The 16431-nt window shown below is 46.6% G+C and overlaps 1 protein-coding gene across 15 annotated transcripts in view; it reads right to left on the bottom strand.

Annotated features, from left to right (window-relative positions):
* TRIP12 (thyroid hormone receptor interactor 12) overlaps positions 1 to 16431 on the bottom strand; it is a 1120962-nt gene that overhangs the window by 860191 nt on the left and 244340 nt on the right. For all 15 annotated transcript variants that reach the window (XM_085634980.1, XM_085634991.1, XM_085634979.1 and 12 more), the window contains 2 exons: positions 9609 to 9644; positions 9422 to 9517 (listed from right to left, as the gene is read on the bottom strand). In XM_085634980.1, the coding sequence (XP_085491106.1) occupies positions 9422 to 9517; positions 9609 to 9644 (132 nt within the window). The remainder of the gene's footprint in view (positions 1 to 9421; positions 9518 to 9608; positions 9645 to 16431) is intronic.

Below are 16431 nucleotides of genomic sequence, written 5' to 3'. Positions count from 1 at the left end.
CTTCTTACATGACCGGCTCGGAGACTGAATGAAAGGACGTAGATTTGGGGCTCCCAGAGCAGCGCCGGACCTTACCCTCGACCAAGAAAGAGAACAAGACCCTCGAGGCCTATAACGCAGTGCTAAACACGGGCCCCGAGCAGCTTTAGGGACCGCTCCCTTAAAGCTTTCAGAGCCATAGGCCGGCAGTCGAAGTAAGACTTCGAGTCGTGGTCGCGCTCCAGGCACGAAAGAAAAACCAGATGCGAGTCCGTGTATAACAAAGCACGGTGACAGGCACCACACAGCTTGAATCCAGAAGTCTTCTTGGACATCCTACACATCAAAAAAAACTATCAGACAACTGGTACAGAAAGAAAATAACTGATGTCCACACACAGAGGTGGTGTCTATATAGGTGACGTGGACATCACAACAGCAGAGATGATGCCGCTACGTCACGCGGAGCCAACCAACGCCACTGAACAGCGCCAAACAGTATTGCTCGATGAAAAATCTTCTGGATTCAGTCTGACGGCTGGGAAACGTAACCGTAAGGAATCTGCAGCTAGAGGTCTATTATATTTTGTAAAAATTCATATTTAAAAAAGTACCTACTTGATAACAAATTTATATAAAAATACACCAAACTTTTCTAAATTGGTCTCGAATTTATTCTTGAGTGACTGTCATTTATTGCCTCTGTGAGTACAAACTTATGGATAAGCCTAAACTGCTCAAATACACAACCCCAAAAGAAAGCCTTTATTGTTATCATTTTTACCTCTGTACACCAATAAGGATTGCCTTGACTCTTTACACGGTGTACCTCATTTTGGCCCACTATATAAAGAGCCGGCATCCTACACTTGTAACAGACAGAAAATTTAAAACAAAATGCTTTTGTGAAGATTTATAACTGGGACAGACAGCAGACCGCTTTGGCTTAAAATACCAGGTTTTTACTGTAGGTAATAGTGTGAGAAAGTGCCATCTTTCTTGCATGGTATGCCCCACTTTTTGCTGAATTGCTGAATGTACTTTGAGTGTGCCCTGGGCTCCTGCCAATCAGGTGCCCAGGGCCTATGTTCTTTCCCTAAACCCTAAAACCCAATTAGGCAAACCCTGGCCACATGTAAGCCCCTGGTAAATGGTACCCTAGGTACCCAGGGCCTTGTGACCAGGGAAGGCCTCTAAGGGCTGCAGCATATATTGTGCCACCCTTAGAGGCCCTGCACCCTAACACAAACACACTGCCCTTGCAGGCAGAGTGTCTTGGTACAGGACAAAACACAGTGAGCCATGCCCACAACCTACACTGCCCTGGCATACATCAGCCACCCCTCTAGCTGGGTGCCCTATGCCAGTGGTGTGGGCACAGAAGCATGAGCCCTGTGCCCCTGCAGTACCCAGGTCCATTCCTGGGCACTGCAAGTGCAGTGCTGCCATTTAAGAGTATATGGTGCTGGGAACTAGTCAATCACGAACTCCACAGCACCATGATGGCAACACTGAAGACTGAGAAGTTTGGTATCAAACTTCTCAGCACATTAAACCTGCACTGATGCCAGTGTGGGATGTAATGTACAATGCACGACAGAGATCATCTTAGAGATACCCCCTAAATCTAACCTACAATTCACATCTTGTCCGAGGGGCTGCCTAGGCTGCTACACAGCAGACATTTAGCTGGACCCCTGGGTAGAGAGCCATCCGCTCTCCTGGGCCTGCAACAATGCACATCCTGGGCGAGGTGCTAGGTCTCCTCCCGCAGGATGGGCAGGGGAAGCTTCAAAGGCATGCCGCCTTTGTGAGCTTCTCCAGGCCACTGGCTGTACTCAGCAACTGGCCCCTACCGGTTCTAAACCCCCACTCTGGCGGGAAGACTGGCCAAAAACCCCAAGGAAGGACAGGGGGTGTGCCAGCCTCTGCCAACCCCACCCCTCAGGTGGGGGAGGCGAAGTGAAGCACATCTCCGTGCTCTCGCCATCTTGAAGATGGGGAGCCCTGCCCAATCAGGACTAGGCCACTGCCCCCTCCCACAGGAGAGTGGCAGGATAGGGGGTGTACCCACCCCAGGGCAGGGACCCAGTGGTCCCTGCCCTTTACCTACCTGAAACGCCCCTAAATTTAGTATGTAGGGGCACCATGAACCTTCCTTCCTTAGATCCAGATTCCGAAAACAGCGAAGAAGATCAAGAAGAAAGAAGACCTGCTGTGCAGCTGCTAGCCCCGGAGGACTTGGCTACCTTGTGACTGAGTATCTGGGACTCCCACGAGCAGTGGTAATGCTCAAAGCAAGTAACTGACCCCTGGCATCAGCCAGGAACCGCGAACCCTGCACACTTTGCACCCACCAAGCCTGGCCTGTGCTGGAGTGGACAAAGACCATGAGGACGTCCCCCCGGCAACCGTGACCCGGAATCCAGCACCCAAGGACCCACCTCAACGCTCCTGACGCCGGCAGCCTCAGAACCAGGGACCCCCCCCCCGCCACCCAACTGCGATCAACAGAGGGTAAGATTTCCCGACACCAAAAGGCACCCCTACACCCGGCGCCCTGCGGCCCCCTGTGCCCGACTCCTGGGTACCTACCTATCCTCCAACTACCCAACTTACCTCTCGAAGTGGTGGTCACACCTGAAGAATCTTCGTCCCCGAGCTTGCAGCCCTTTGTTCGTTCTTGGGCTTCTCCATTGTAATCCACTGAGCGCCAGACCGCTCAAGAGCACCCTGCACCCAGCCGCCCGAGTGGCCCTTGCAGCGCCACTTCTACTCTAACCTACTTCCCCATTTGCCCTGAGCAAGTGACCAGGAGCCCAGCTCCCACAGCCGCATGGCCTGCTAGCCAGCAGCCAGCAGCCACCAACCACAGGCCCCCTGCCTCCCATAGGATAACATTGGGCCTAACTCACTCTGCACACAGCTGCCCCTCTGCCACCGAGGGTGTAACAACTATACTTACCTGACCCTGGGACACCCCAAGTCTATGCCCAGCACCTTAACTCTGCCAGTCGAGTACTTACCCAAAAGCCGATAACTCACTTTTCTTCCATAGGGTAACACTGGCTGGTTTCACTTGAAAATTATTCTAAGTGTGGAGTTTCTAAACTTTAAAATATTCACCTAAAATCAACCAAGTAACGAAATTGAAAATACTCACCTGCTATTAGGAGAGATCCCAGTGCTGGATCTTGGTGCCCAGCACTGACCCTAATTACAACCATACTTACCGCTAACTCAATTTTCTCCCATAGGAAACCATTGTGAGAAAGTGACTCTGTATATACTGTTCCTTAATAGGTACAGGGTGTACAGAGTCCACAGTCCCCCAGGGTTTGACAGAGGCTAAAGTTAGATATAACCTTACTCTCTAAAGTGGTAGCTTGGTCGAGCAGTAAGGCAGTATCAGAGGACAGTGTAAAGCATTTGTTGTAGACACTCAGTCAGCAAATGGTCTCACACACTCAATAGCTGAACTCTAGGCCAATGGTTTATATATAAAAAAATATATGCTTGTTTTATTTTAGAACCAACAATTGGATTTAAAATATACTTTCTCAGAATGAGATGTTTTATATAAATACTTTTACAATATGCAATTTACTTTTGTAAACAGGTACAAGTGGTTGCAATAGGCAACTCTATTTTAAACACAACAATGCATTGAGCTTAATGGAAATTTCAAGTTATTTGCAACAGATTACTTTTAGGATTACTTTTGGAATTCCAGGACTGGATCCTAGATTCAGTCCTGGGTCAGTACTTCGAATCAAGTGATGAAAGTCGACTTAATTACTGTAATGATTTTTAAACAATATTTAGCTATTTTAAAAGTTGACACTTAGAAAATATTTCAAAGAAAACAGTCAGTGATTCCCTATGGAAGAAAATTCAAGTTGCAGGAACAGTATGTTCTCGTTACTTTTGTAATCCAGTACTGGGTGCCTAGACTCAGTACTGGGACCTTTATCCAAAACAGGTAAGTAATTACGTTTTCAGATATTATATGTTTTTTAAAGAATATTTAAAGATTGCAGAAATTGACACAGAAGAAATTTCACAGAAAAACAATCAATGATTTCCTATGGAAGAAAATTGGGTTACGGGTAAGTACAGTTGTAAGTATTTTTCAGAGTCAGTGCTGGGCACCAAGATCCAGCACTGGGAGCTCACCTAAGAACAGGTGAGTAATTTCGTTTTCGTTACTCGGCTGATTTTTGGTGAATATTTTAAGATTTGAAAAGTCCACACTTAGAAGAAATTTCAGGAAAAAGCCAGTCAATGTTACCCTATGAGGAAAATAGAGTTATCGGTTTAAGGGTAAGTACTCGACTGGCAGAGTTGAGGTTCTGGGCATAGACTCTGGGGTCCCCCAGGGTCAGGTAGGTACAGTTGGTTCACCCTCAGCGACTCTAGGGCGGCCGGGTGCAGAGGGAGTTAGGCCCAATGTTATCCTATGAGGGATAGGGGGGCCTTGGTTGGTGGCTGCTGACTGGCAAGCCACGCGGCTGTGGGAGCTGGGCTCCTGGTCACTTTCTCAGGGCAAGTGGGGAAGTAGGTAGGTGTAGAGGTTGCACTGCCAGGGCCACTCGGGCGGCTGGGTGCAGGGTGCTTTTGAGCCTTCGGGCGCTCAATTGATTTCAATGGGAAATCTCCGGTTTAGAAAAAGACTGCAAACTCGGGGACGAGGATTCTTCAGGTGCCACCACCACTTCGAGAGGTAAGTTGGGTAGTTGGAGGTTAGGTAGGTACCCCGGGATTGGGCACAGGGGGCCGTGGGGCGCCGCGTGCAGGGGTGCCTTTTGGTGTCGGGAAATCCTACCCTCTGTTGATCGCGGTGGGGGGGCAACCTTGTTCTGAGGCTGCAGGCTTCTTCAGGAGTGTCGAGGGAGGTCCTTGGGTGCCGGACTCGGGGTCACAGTCGCTGTGGGGTCGTCCTCGTGGTCTTTGTTCACTCCGGCACTGGCCAGGCTTGGCTGGTGCAGAGTGTGCTGGGTTCGCGGTTCCGGGCTGCTGCCAGGGATTAGAGGTAGGTTTTGAGTAGAGCCTCTACTCATGGGAGTCCCAGGAGCTTAGAGCCAAAAGGTAGCCAGGTCCTCCAGGGTTTGTGAGGTTGCTGGCCACAAGAGATGCCGGGTTGGAGCAGGAGCAGGTTCGAGGGTTGACAGGCCGGTAGGGCTGGGGCCAAAGCAGTTGGTGTCTTCCTCTTCTTAGCAGCTGCAGTGCAGGTCTTTTTTCTTCTTGCTCTTCTTTGTAGTTTGGAATCTGCAGAAGGAAGGTTCAGGGTGCCCCTAAATACTAGATTTAGGGGTGTTACAGGTAGGTGAAGGGCAGGGACCAATGGGTCCCTGTCCTGGGGTGGGTACATTAAATCCCACACTGGCATCAGTGTGGGTTTAATGTGCTGAGAAGTTTGATACCAAACTTCTCAGTCTTCAGTGTTGCCATTATGGTGCTGTGGAGTTCGTGTTTGACGAGCTCTCAGCACCATGTACTCTTAAATGGCAGCACTGCACTTACAGTGCTCAGGAATGGACCTGGGTACTGTAGGGGCACAGGGCTCCTGCTCCTGTGCCCACACCATTGGCATAAGGCACCCAGCTAGAGGGGTGGCTGATGTATGCCATGGCAGTGTAGGTGATGGGCATGGCACACAGGGATGTGTGTCATGTCGACTTTGTTTTTGTCTTGCACCCAAACACTCAGCCTGCAAAGGCAGTGTGTGTGTGTGTAAGGGTGCAGGGCCTCTAAGGGTGGCACAAGGAGTGCTGCAGCCCTTAGAGGCATTCCCTGGTCACAAGGTCCTGGGAACCTAGGGTACCATTTACCAGGGGCTGACATGTGGCCAGGGTGTGACAATTTGGGTTTTGTTTGTTTTAGGGAAGGAACATAGGCCCTGGGCACCTGACTGGCAAGAGTCCAGGGCACACTCAGTCAAAGTACATTCAGCAATTCAGCAAAAAGTGGGGCATACCATGCAAGAAAGATGGCACTTTCTCACAACCATTGACTGTTTTTCTGTGAAATTTCTTTTAAGTGTTGATTTTTGCTAACTACAAATATTCTTTAAAAATCGTACCAACTGTGAAAACGTAATTACTTACATGTTTTAGATAGATGTCCCAGTACTGAGCCTAGGAGCCCAGCACTGGATGACAAAAGTAACGAGAACATACTTTACCTGCAACTTGAATTTCCTTCCATAGGATAACATTGCCTGGTTTTTGATGAAAAAGTTTTAAAGTGTCGATTTTTCAAACTTACAAAGATTTGTTAAAAATCGCCTGTATAACCTAAACGCATTCTCTCAACTGCTTACAGGTGGTACACTAGTGCCGGATCCAGGATCCAACACAGTGCTTGAAAAAGTAACAATAACCCCACTTACCTGCTAAGTGAATTTCATCCCATAGGATAACATTGGTGATTTCATTAGAAAAAGTTGCTAAGTTTCAACTTTTCAAATACCAAAATATTGCTTAAAAATCCCAACAGTAACTAAATCGTATTTACTCACCTGTTTCGAAGAACTGTCCCAGGACTGAATCTAGGATCCAGTCCTGGAGTTAGAAAAGTAATCCTAAAAGTAATCAATTGCATTTAACTTGAAATTCCCATTGAGCTTAATGTATTATTGTATTTGAAATTGTGTTGCCTATTGCAACAAACTAACTATTGCATTTAAAAGTCAATTGCCTATTGCAAAGTATTTAACTAAAGCATCTCATTCTGAGAAAGTATATTTTGATACCTATTGCTGGTTCTAAAATAAAACAACCATATATTTTTATATACAAACTGTTGGCCTAGAGTTCAGTTCTTGAGTGTGTGAGACCATTTGCTGACTGAGTGTGTACAACAAATGCTTTACACTGTCCTCTGATACTGCCTTACTGCTCGACCAAGCTACCACTTTAGAGAGTAAGGTTATATCTAACTTTAGCCTCTGCCAAACCTCTGGAGACTGTGGACTCTGTACACACTGTACCTATTTGGGAACAGTATATACAGAGCCACTTTCCAACAAATAGTTTGTTATTTCTGGTTCTCGCAATGCATAAAGGATATGCTTCCTCATCTACTAACAGAAATAGTGTTCCCCAAATCGGTGACAGTTGCAGACCTCTTGATCCCCATTATCTTGCGTTTCAACTTTTCAAAATGGTAGGGTCACCCACATGGGAGTCGTTTTCTTTTAAACTCAATAGAGACAAGTGACATATTGTAAAGATTGGGATTGTTGCTTGTTTTCCTTCGCAATATGAATGTCTCTGATCAATTCAATATGGGAAGGACGATTCCTTCCTTGGCCTTCAAGACTGATTTCTCATTAACAGCGAAGAGGAGTTCCAGCCTGACAATCGTAAGAGTGCTTCAGCTTATTTCTTAGCAGCTGACAACTGAAGTTCTTCCAGTCTCTCTTCACCTTACTTGACATTTTCTCCTCTTGATATTTTGATTGATTTAAACCAGATACAGATTTGCTGGACACTGAGTCGTCCCATATTCCCTCTTTAATGTGTTCACGAGGTCTTCTGCTATGATATCAAGCCTGGTTGATCAAAATGATTGCATCATCCAGATACCTGGTCTGGGAAGACTATGATGGGATTTTACTTTTCTGTTTGTCATCTGTGCAGCAAATCCTGCCCAGATCTCATCACATCTTCTGTTCAGCAGAGGAACTTCTACCGAGAAAGATCTCTGGCACAGATATACAGGAAGGATTTTTTTCTGGGGAGTCAGTGGTTACTGGGTAGTGCCCTGTACACAGTTAGTTTGTTTACCATTAGTACCTCAGAGCCACAATAATAATGCCATCCAATTTAATGCCCAAGTTTCTTAATTTGTGCACGGGCCTAACTAATGGTGGCAAAGATGAGCATCAAAGTTTATTTGAGGAGGTGCAGGGGTGTTACGCACTCAGATAAAGTATGACAAAGAAAATAACTCAAACACTTGAGTAATTTCTTCTATTCACAAAAAGAATAGTATGTTAAAATCTAAGCAGATGGTTCAGTCAAAAATAAGATGCATAAAATACAGAAGCACTGAGAAACAACCCCAAAAGTTACTGTGTTTAGCACTAGACTTCTAATAAGAGATTACTTTTTGCACATGTTAAAATATGGAGCTTAGTTTGCATTGTCTCAAGACTCTAAAGGCTGCAAGAGCATTCTTAAGCAAACAATTTCGGAAGTTTGCCAAAAGGATACAGATGAGGACTCTGGACCAAGTTCTTGGCCTGGGAGAAGAACTAAATCAGCATATCAGTAGTAAGGAAAAGGTGGTCTGTCTCCTCTTCCTTCTGGGGCCAAAGAAGGGCATTGAGGCACCCTACAGGCATGAGATTGGCCAAGAAAAATGTACAAGGGTGATAGTGTAACCTTTGAGCCAACTGATGCTTAGTTTCATATTGGGCAGCTGTTCTCGGTGACCTTGTGCCCCATGCCTGAAACAGTATGTTGAGCTACCTTCAAGCAAATGTTTCAAATAGCTAGGTGTTGGGCAGGCATCCCTGATGAGCATGTCAGATACTCCCGGCAGGTGCAGTCTAGGTCCGGGGCCGGTAGGTTGCTTCCAAGTCTTTGCATAAATTACTTGGGCAAGGCATCTCAACAGGTTTCAAACTCTGGCTCAGTTGGAGGCTGCACCCACCATGGTGCGAATGTTACCTTGCCTGTACCAGGCTCACCAAATGAGGGTGCTAATACAAGTATACCTTGATGTACGTACTTCAGTGGAGCAGCCCTGCACTTTACGATTACTACTGGTGTAACATTTAGGTAACTACACAAATGTGAGCATACAAAGTGCATTGGTGATTCAATTCCAAATTAGGGCACCTACAACAGACACGCTTGAAGCAAACTCTGGATAGTAAACTAGATATAGATATATTGATTGTTAAAGATAACAGAACAACCATAAAGGGTACTTCGGACTGTACAAACCTCTAAAAGAGAGAAATTTGGTGAAAAAAGTACTAACTGGTGAGACTCTCAATCAACGTCTGAAAGTGCAACAGAATGGAATGCAGAAAGACTATGAACAAACCTCAAAATAAGCATGGATTTTTTACCAAACCGAAGTCAAACAGCCACAAAATACTGCACTACAACCAATAAGTCAATTTGAGTACACTGCGGAAACTGTAAAAACTAGCAAAACAGTCTCTCCATCTCTAAAATTAAATATGGAGATTAACAGATTCTCTGTAGCACAAAAACTAAACTTATGTTTGATGTTCCATTTAAGCGTTATGATCTTGAGATAAATGTAATAAATATTTTTGCAAGCACAACCTAGATTAGATTCCATTACACTGAAGTAAAATTATCAGCCATACTAGTTACAAAAACGATACACTGGACAAAGAACGCATTTGCTCTTAAAGGGAAGTCTAGCTTGTCTCCTGTATTTCTATTGCAATATTTACCTTTTCCAAAAAGACTGGGATTGCATCAACAACTACAGCAGATGACCTAGGAAGTGCTTCCATCATGTATGTTAAGGCTCGACAGGCATGGTTCATCTGAAGAAGAAACAAGTATTTTAACCTACTACTCAACAATCGAGAAACACAAGTTTAAATACATGCCATGTTTATAAATCTGTATACTTACAATATCAAAGTTATGCTCCATCTGCAGCAATGTTATCTGTAAATAACAGAAGGGAAACTATTTTCATAAAAGTAAAAGACAGCCTTTGACACGTTTCAGTTACGTTAAACAACCCATTTCTGATCCAGTCAAGTGCATTTTACAACATTCCTGAAGGCATTTCTCCACATGGGATATGTTATCGTCAAAATCTCCAAATGGTTACCAAAGGCGTGTAAATCAGTTCTGCCCACAAAAAACACAAAACATGCTGAATGGGTCTAGTGGCATTTGCAGTAGAAAGTTCAAAGACACGTAGATCACCAGGGTTTGTGCTTCGCAATTTACATGAAATACAAAAGCAGTGTTACCCCAAGGGATAAAGGATGTAAAAGAAAGAAAAAAGAGGGAAACTAATTAGTCTACTTACTTTTGAAATCTGGTGATGCAACGGATTGCCTGCACTAAAATATCCACTATTCATACAGCTTTCACTTCAAGTATGAAATGAGCTTCCCCTCTACCATCATGGTAGTTTACAGAGATAGGTTTGGCAACAGAAGACAGCCTAGGGAGATGGAATAAATATAATGGCTCCCTCCTCCTGTACTGGCTCTGGTGTTGCCTGTAGTCCTAGCTCCAGTTCTTTGGTGTAGACTTTGATCAACTAGTTTCTCTCTCGAGGGGAGAAGTGGAATCTTGTATCCCTTTAAGATATAGTTGAACTATTTCTTCCTCTATTTTATGCCTGGATACATCTCTTCTTCCTCTCTACATTGAGCACTTTTCTTTTTTACTTCGACATCCACAGCCAGTGTCATTTTTTGGGTGAAGTTTTGTCATTGTGGGGTGACTTCTCCCTAATGTTCTATCGATCACCTTTCGGAGTAGAAGCCAGTTCTGAGGGTTTGCCTCCTACAGTATCTTTGTGTTTACATCAGAAAGACTTTTGGGCCTTTTGTTTGCTCTGTCATCTTGGAAGTCAAGGTAGACTTCTTGTATTTGCGGTCTCTTTAGGCTCCATCCCCGAACTCTCCTGCTGTATTCTGTGTTTTCTGCCCTTGGCATCCTTTGAGGACTGTCTCCTTAGCACATTCTTCTCAGCGTTGATTGCCTCGGCACCAGAGCCCTACCATTGTACTCTTTGTGTTGTCATCATAGGCTTCCCCTCGCCTGCAGATCTTCTTTTGCCCTTGTGCCATAACTTAGTGCGCCCACTTTTGTTTCTCTCCTACTTTGAGGATCTTTGGCTAGAACTCAGCCTAGGCATCTGATTTGGAGCCCTTTCGGCCAGACACAAATTGCTATCCTACTGAGAAAACCGGTTGTGGCATTTAGGGCAGACCATGAGCTGTGTGCTCCATGTCCGAAATGCATTCTCTGGACCACGTGGTAGATGACCCTGTGGTGTACTAGGGTTGACAAAGCCAGAGATCAGGTGATCCTCTTTAACGCCCAATTTTTTTTCCAGTGCCATTTGATTTGTTGCTTGGTTTCTGGAAAAATAAACTTCCTCTTCTCTTGTCCTTCCGGAGAGCTACCCATACCCCTCAGCTTCCAGGCTTAATGGCAGGGGAAAAAAAAGAGCCTGAAGACGGAGACCACGCAATGGAGCTTCCTGGGTGCACATCTGACGTCATCAAGGTGACAACAACGCCCACTCAAAAAAAAAAAAACATTTGCAATTCAATAGGTCTCGCATTTGTGAGAGCTTGAGTTATTGGTGTTGTAGATTACAATCTGCCTGTAAAACACAGGGACACATTTCGACCCACACACTTAACACAGCGAGGAAACACCAAATTTACAACGCATAAACATTACGATAGACATTACATAATAAGATCAGGTTTGTATTGTAAGAACCCACAACGTGGTGTGCAAGTGAAAAACATGATGCACTTTGCCGCAAAAAGGGGGCTTGAACTTTGCGGCCCAGAATTCTGAGACTGAGACAAGTCTGTCAGGGACAGAGAACACTTGAAAATGTGTGCTGTTCCCAGCAGTGCAGGATGCGCTCTGTCATAGAGATAGGCCTCGGACGTTGTGGCCAAGAATTCTGAGGTGCGGGGAGGAGTCGGTCAGTGCTGGATCTCAAACTCAAGCAACAAGAGCCTAGAATCAGCTTCCAGCCAAGCTCTATACTTTAACCACCGACCTGCATTACCAGAAGCAGATGGGCAGACCAGGACCACAAGCCCCAGCCTACCCAGCAGCCGTCGCCACATGTCCGCTGTTTGCGCCTGGAGGTGCATACTTCTGTTGGTTGGGCCCCTGCTGCGCGGGACATGCCCGGGTTGCGCCCCGGTGCGTGCCAGAGCCAAGAACGGGCCAGTCTGCACCTGTCAGAGGCTGGACCGGGCCCACTCTCTCTAAAGTGGCACAACAGCGCCGGCTTTGAGGTCTGAGGTGAGTGTTTGCCCACTATAACTGAAATAGTAACAGTTTGGCCAAGTAAGCATCCATGAGGAAATGTACTGGCCCACCATCTGCGCATCCTCCTGCTACTCTGGACAGCATGTTGGAGAGGGTGGTTAACATACTTTTCAATGAGATTGAGTTAACAGAGCGTAGACTATCATTGGGAAGCAAGGTAGTAAAGTCAGGCTCTGCGTCTGGTGGGTATTAGCTGATCCCGCACCTACCATCCCACCCCGTTACCTCTTGCACATAGTGGTTGGTTCTAACAATGTGATATCTAGTGGGAGTACCACTGGTGCACCAGGGCATGACCTGCATGAGACTGCCAATTAAGGGTGCCCTAACAACTGCAAATACAACATAGAAATCCTTGGGTCTAGATCAGCGAGGCAAACAGTCAGATACTGGAAAGAATCACACAGATACCGGTGGTATGATCCCATTCAGGACGTAATCCTTCCCACGCCGAAGGTGGCATGCTTCATCATCTGGGATTCTCCTCTTAACGGAAAACCCTAGTCCCGCCAAGGGCTACAACTCCCTCACTGAGAGGGAGGAGCTCAGGGATATTTTGTATATCTACTATATACAGGATTTTCTAAAACCAACAGATGATGAATAGGTTGCTGTGAGGGCGCAGCGCAACAGAAAATTACTGTGTAAGAAGTGATTGAAACTAACTAGCGAGAGCAAATTATATACTTTATTAGCTTGTTCACACTGCCAGGGTTAAAAACAGTGCATAATGACCCATACGGTGTCAAGGCTTTCGTCAGGACCTAGGTAGATGCTGCTGCACACAAACAAGTGAATCGTGAAAAATAATAAACAATACTGATACGGAAATACAAAACCACTGGTACAGTTGTTTTCAGTTCAAAGTATAGTAATTGTACCGGTCATGTACGGATAAGATACCTCACCTTTACCTGACAAAAGCTATGGAAGGGGGTGCTGCTCTCAGTCGGTACCCCAGGCTGAGTGAAAGCTGCAACCGGAGGTAGACAGGTAGAGGTGAGGTATCTTATCCATCCACGATGGGTAGGATTACTATACTTTGAACTGAAAACAGCTGTATCAGCGCCCACCTGATGACCCCCTAGTCATATCCTCCTGTAAAACAAACATCCTACTAAGGGAGTGCCTCCTTCCCAAGGCCAATACAGCGCCAAAGCCTTCTCTACCTAACAATGGTCCGCAAACCTCGGTTGGGGTAAATTCACCTGTTCCCCCTGTTCTTACACTTGAACCCATTCTTCGATCTAATGGTGACCGACCGAATTTGGGTCCATTTAGCAGCATTACACCAGACCTATTAAGGGGAATCCATCTTAGGCCAAATACAGATGTGTTGGGAATGCCACCGGCAGCCTGCCCCTATGTTTTGGTGCTGGCAGGGGTGCCTGCCCTTAAAGAGCAGAGGGAAACCTGGGATCAAGTACGTAACAAATATGTGGATTGGTTGTCTAAGAATAAGAGGCTTAGTGTGTTAAATGCAAAGGAGATAATCATGGTGCAAAGGGTTGGGTGGGTAGGCGACTCACCTAAGGACATAGAAGGGTAGTGCATTGTCATTCATTTTCATAGACCATCAATGGTTAGGACACTGTTGAGGTAACAGGAGACCCTCACCTCTAATCCATCTAAAATTTGGTCTCTACCACTGGGCTACTTTTACAAGCCAACCCCCCAGATTGGTTTTCTAATTACTGTAGGAAAGTGGGTTTCTGTTGCAGTAAACGCCCCACCCCACTTTTTGAAAGACTTCCTATTTATTTATAGGTTTTATATAGCGCCTGAAGTAAAAGTTACTTACCTTCGGTAACAATATATCTGTACACATTAGTTAGTGATAGATTCCTTACCTTAGAATATCCCCAGTCGCAGACTGGATCCGGAAAGTTTCCGTCAGCAGTACCCCTGCGCGTCGGAAGGTGGCGTCGTGCGGCTCCACATCAGTTGTAGGCATCGTGATCGCCGGGATGACATCGCGGCAGCTACTTAGATGCCGCCCGCGCGTCAGTTCTGTACACGTCTCTCCGCGCCAGGAACGCAGAGCCATGCAAGATACTGACCACTGGTGCATTGAAACTAGGGCCCTGAAAGGGATGACCTTAACCCTAGAAATCAGTTCGCAGAACGGGGAGGATGGGTGGGGCGGTAATAAATCTAACACTAACTAATGTTTCTTACAGTTATATCGTTACCGAAGGTAAGTAACTTGTGCATCTGAAAGAGATAAGTTAGTGATAGATTCCTTACCTTAGAAATAGATACCCCAGCAATGCCAATCCCGGTGGGGGGTCTGCGAACCAAGATTACACCATAAAGTCACAGAGAGCAGAACGGCCAGAGAAGCGGTCTCTCCGGACTTGGCTGTCTAGGCAATAATGCTTAGTAAAAGTGTGCAGCGAAGCACACGTAGCTGCCTGACAGATGTCTTGAAGGGGGACATCACGTCCCAATGCAGTAGTAGCTGCTGTCGCCCTGGTAGAATGGGCATGTAACCCCACCGGAGGTTCCTTTTTAGCCAGAGAATAGCAGGCTTTTATACACAAGACGACCCAGTGGGAGATAGTCCTCTTGTGTACAACCCGGCCTTTCTTGGCGCCTACGTAGCCAACAAAGAGCTGGTCATCCACCCGGAAATGTTGTGTGCGATTTAGGTAAAATGAGAGCTCACGTTTTGGGTCCAGACGGAGGAGCCTCTCTTCCTCTCTGGAAGGATGCGGAAAGAAAGTGGGCAAGGTGATAGTTTGCCCGATCTGAAAGGCAGTAACGACCTTTGGCAAGAAGGAAGGAGTAGTGGGAAGCACAACCATGTCAGGATGAACAGATAGAAAAGGAGGTTTACAGGAAAGAGCCTGGAGCTCACTCACTCACCTTGCGGAGGTGATGGCAACCATGAAAGCAGTCTTTAAAGTCAATAAACTAAGGACAATTGTGCAGCGGCTCAAAGGGAGCGCACATCAAATAGGTAAGAACCAGATTCAAGTCCCACTGCAGCATCACAAAAGGATTAGGAGGGAAAAGGTGAGAAATGCCTTTGAGAAATCAAATTACAACAGGGGACTTGAACTGATCAGGAACCCTGAGAAAGGCCGAGATTGCAGAAAGGTAGTACTTAATAGTGCTCAGAGCAGAGCCCTGGAGGGCCAAAGACAGAAGGAACAAAAGGACTTCAGAAAGGGGATCTACAGCCTTTGTTGTGCACCATACCACAAATCTGTTTCACCTGCAGACGTATACCGATTTAGTGGAGGGACACGTGGCTGCCAGAATGATATCACAGACTTCAGGAGGCAAGTCAAAAGGAATCAACTGTCGCCGCACAATCTCCACGCAAGGAGGTGGAGGCTGGACAGGTTCGGTTAGAGGACTGTCCCCTGCTGCTGCGTCAGAAGATCCTCCCGAAGAGGCAGTCAGATCGGGGGATCCACGCTCATACTGAGTAGCTCGGGATACCAAACTCTTCGAGCTCAGTCCGGGGCCACAAGAATGACTTGAGCCAGGTCGCACCCGATTTTCCTCAGCACTCTGGGCAAAAGTGGTATAGGCGGAAAAGCGTACAATAGACCGCAACTCCACTCGTGACGAAAAGCGTCGCCACGCAAGTGCCGCCTTGGAAATTCCAACGAGCAGAACTGCTGACATTGTGCGTTCTCTTCGGTGGTGAATAGATCTAACCAAGGCTATACCCACTGTTGAAAGAGACCTTGCGCCACCTCCGAGTGAAGATACCACTCGTGATCCATCATGCACCTGTGGCTGAGTTTGTCCGCCCTGGCGTTCAAAGAACCTGCCAAGTGTTGAACCACCAAGGAAATGCCTTGACGTTCCAGCCATGTCCAGAGATGCAGAGTGTCCTGACATAGGGTCCACGACTCCACCCTGCCTTGCTTGTTGCAGTACCACATGGTGGTGGTGTTGTCTGTGAACACCTGCACTATCCTCCCCTTGACAGAGGGAAGGAATGCCCTCAGTGCAAGTAGGATCGCCCGGAGCTCCAGAAGGTTGATATGGAGCCTGGACCCCGCCGGAGTCCAGAGGCCTCTGATCTCCGCCTCTCCCACCCATGGGGCTGCCCCATCCCAGGAGGGACACATCTGTCACCACTGTGTGCTCCTGCTGGGGAAGGGTGAGTGATCTGCTGCTGACCCAATGCTGGTTCGTGAGCCACTGTGAGAAAGTGCCATCTTTCTTGTATGGTATGCCCCCACATTTTGCTGAATTGCTGATGTACTTTGACTGAGTGTGCCCTGGGCGCCTGCCAATCAGGTGCCCAGGGCCTGTGTTCCTTCCCTAAAAACTGTTTTGAAACCTAAACCCAATTGGCATTTCTGGTCACATGTCAGCCCCTGGTAATTGGTACCCTAGGTACCCAGGGCACTGTTACCAGAGAAGGCTCCTAAGGGCTGCATCA

The sequence above is a fragment of the Triturus cristatus genome, chromosome 11, assembly GCF_964204655.1.
Source record: "Triturus cristatus chromosome 11, aTriCri1.1, whole genome shotgun sequence".
Classification (NCBI taxonomy): domain Eukaryota; kingdom Metazoa; phylum Chordata; class Amphibia; order Caudata; family Salamandridae; genus Triturus; species Triturus cristatus.
The sequence above is the reverse complement of the archived record's forward strand: the minus strand, read 5'-3'. Positions and strand labels throughout refer to the sequence as shown.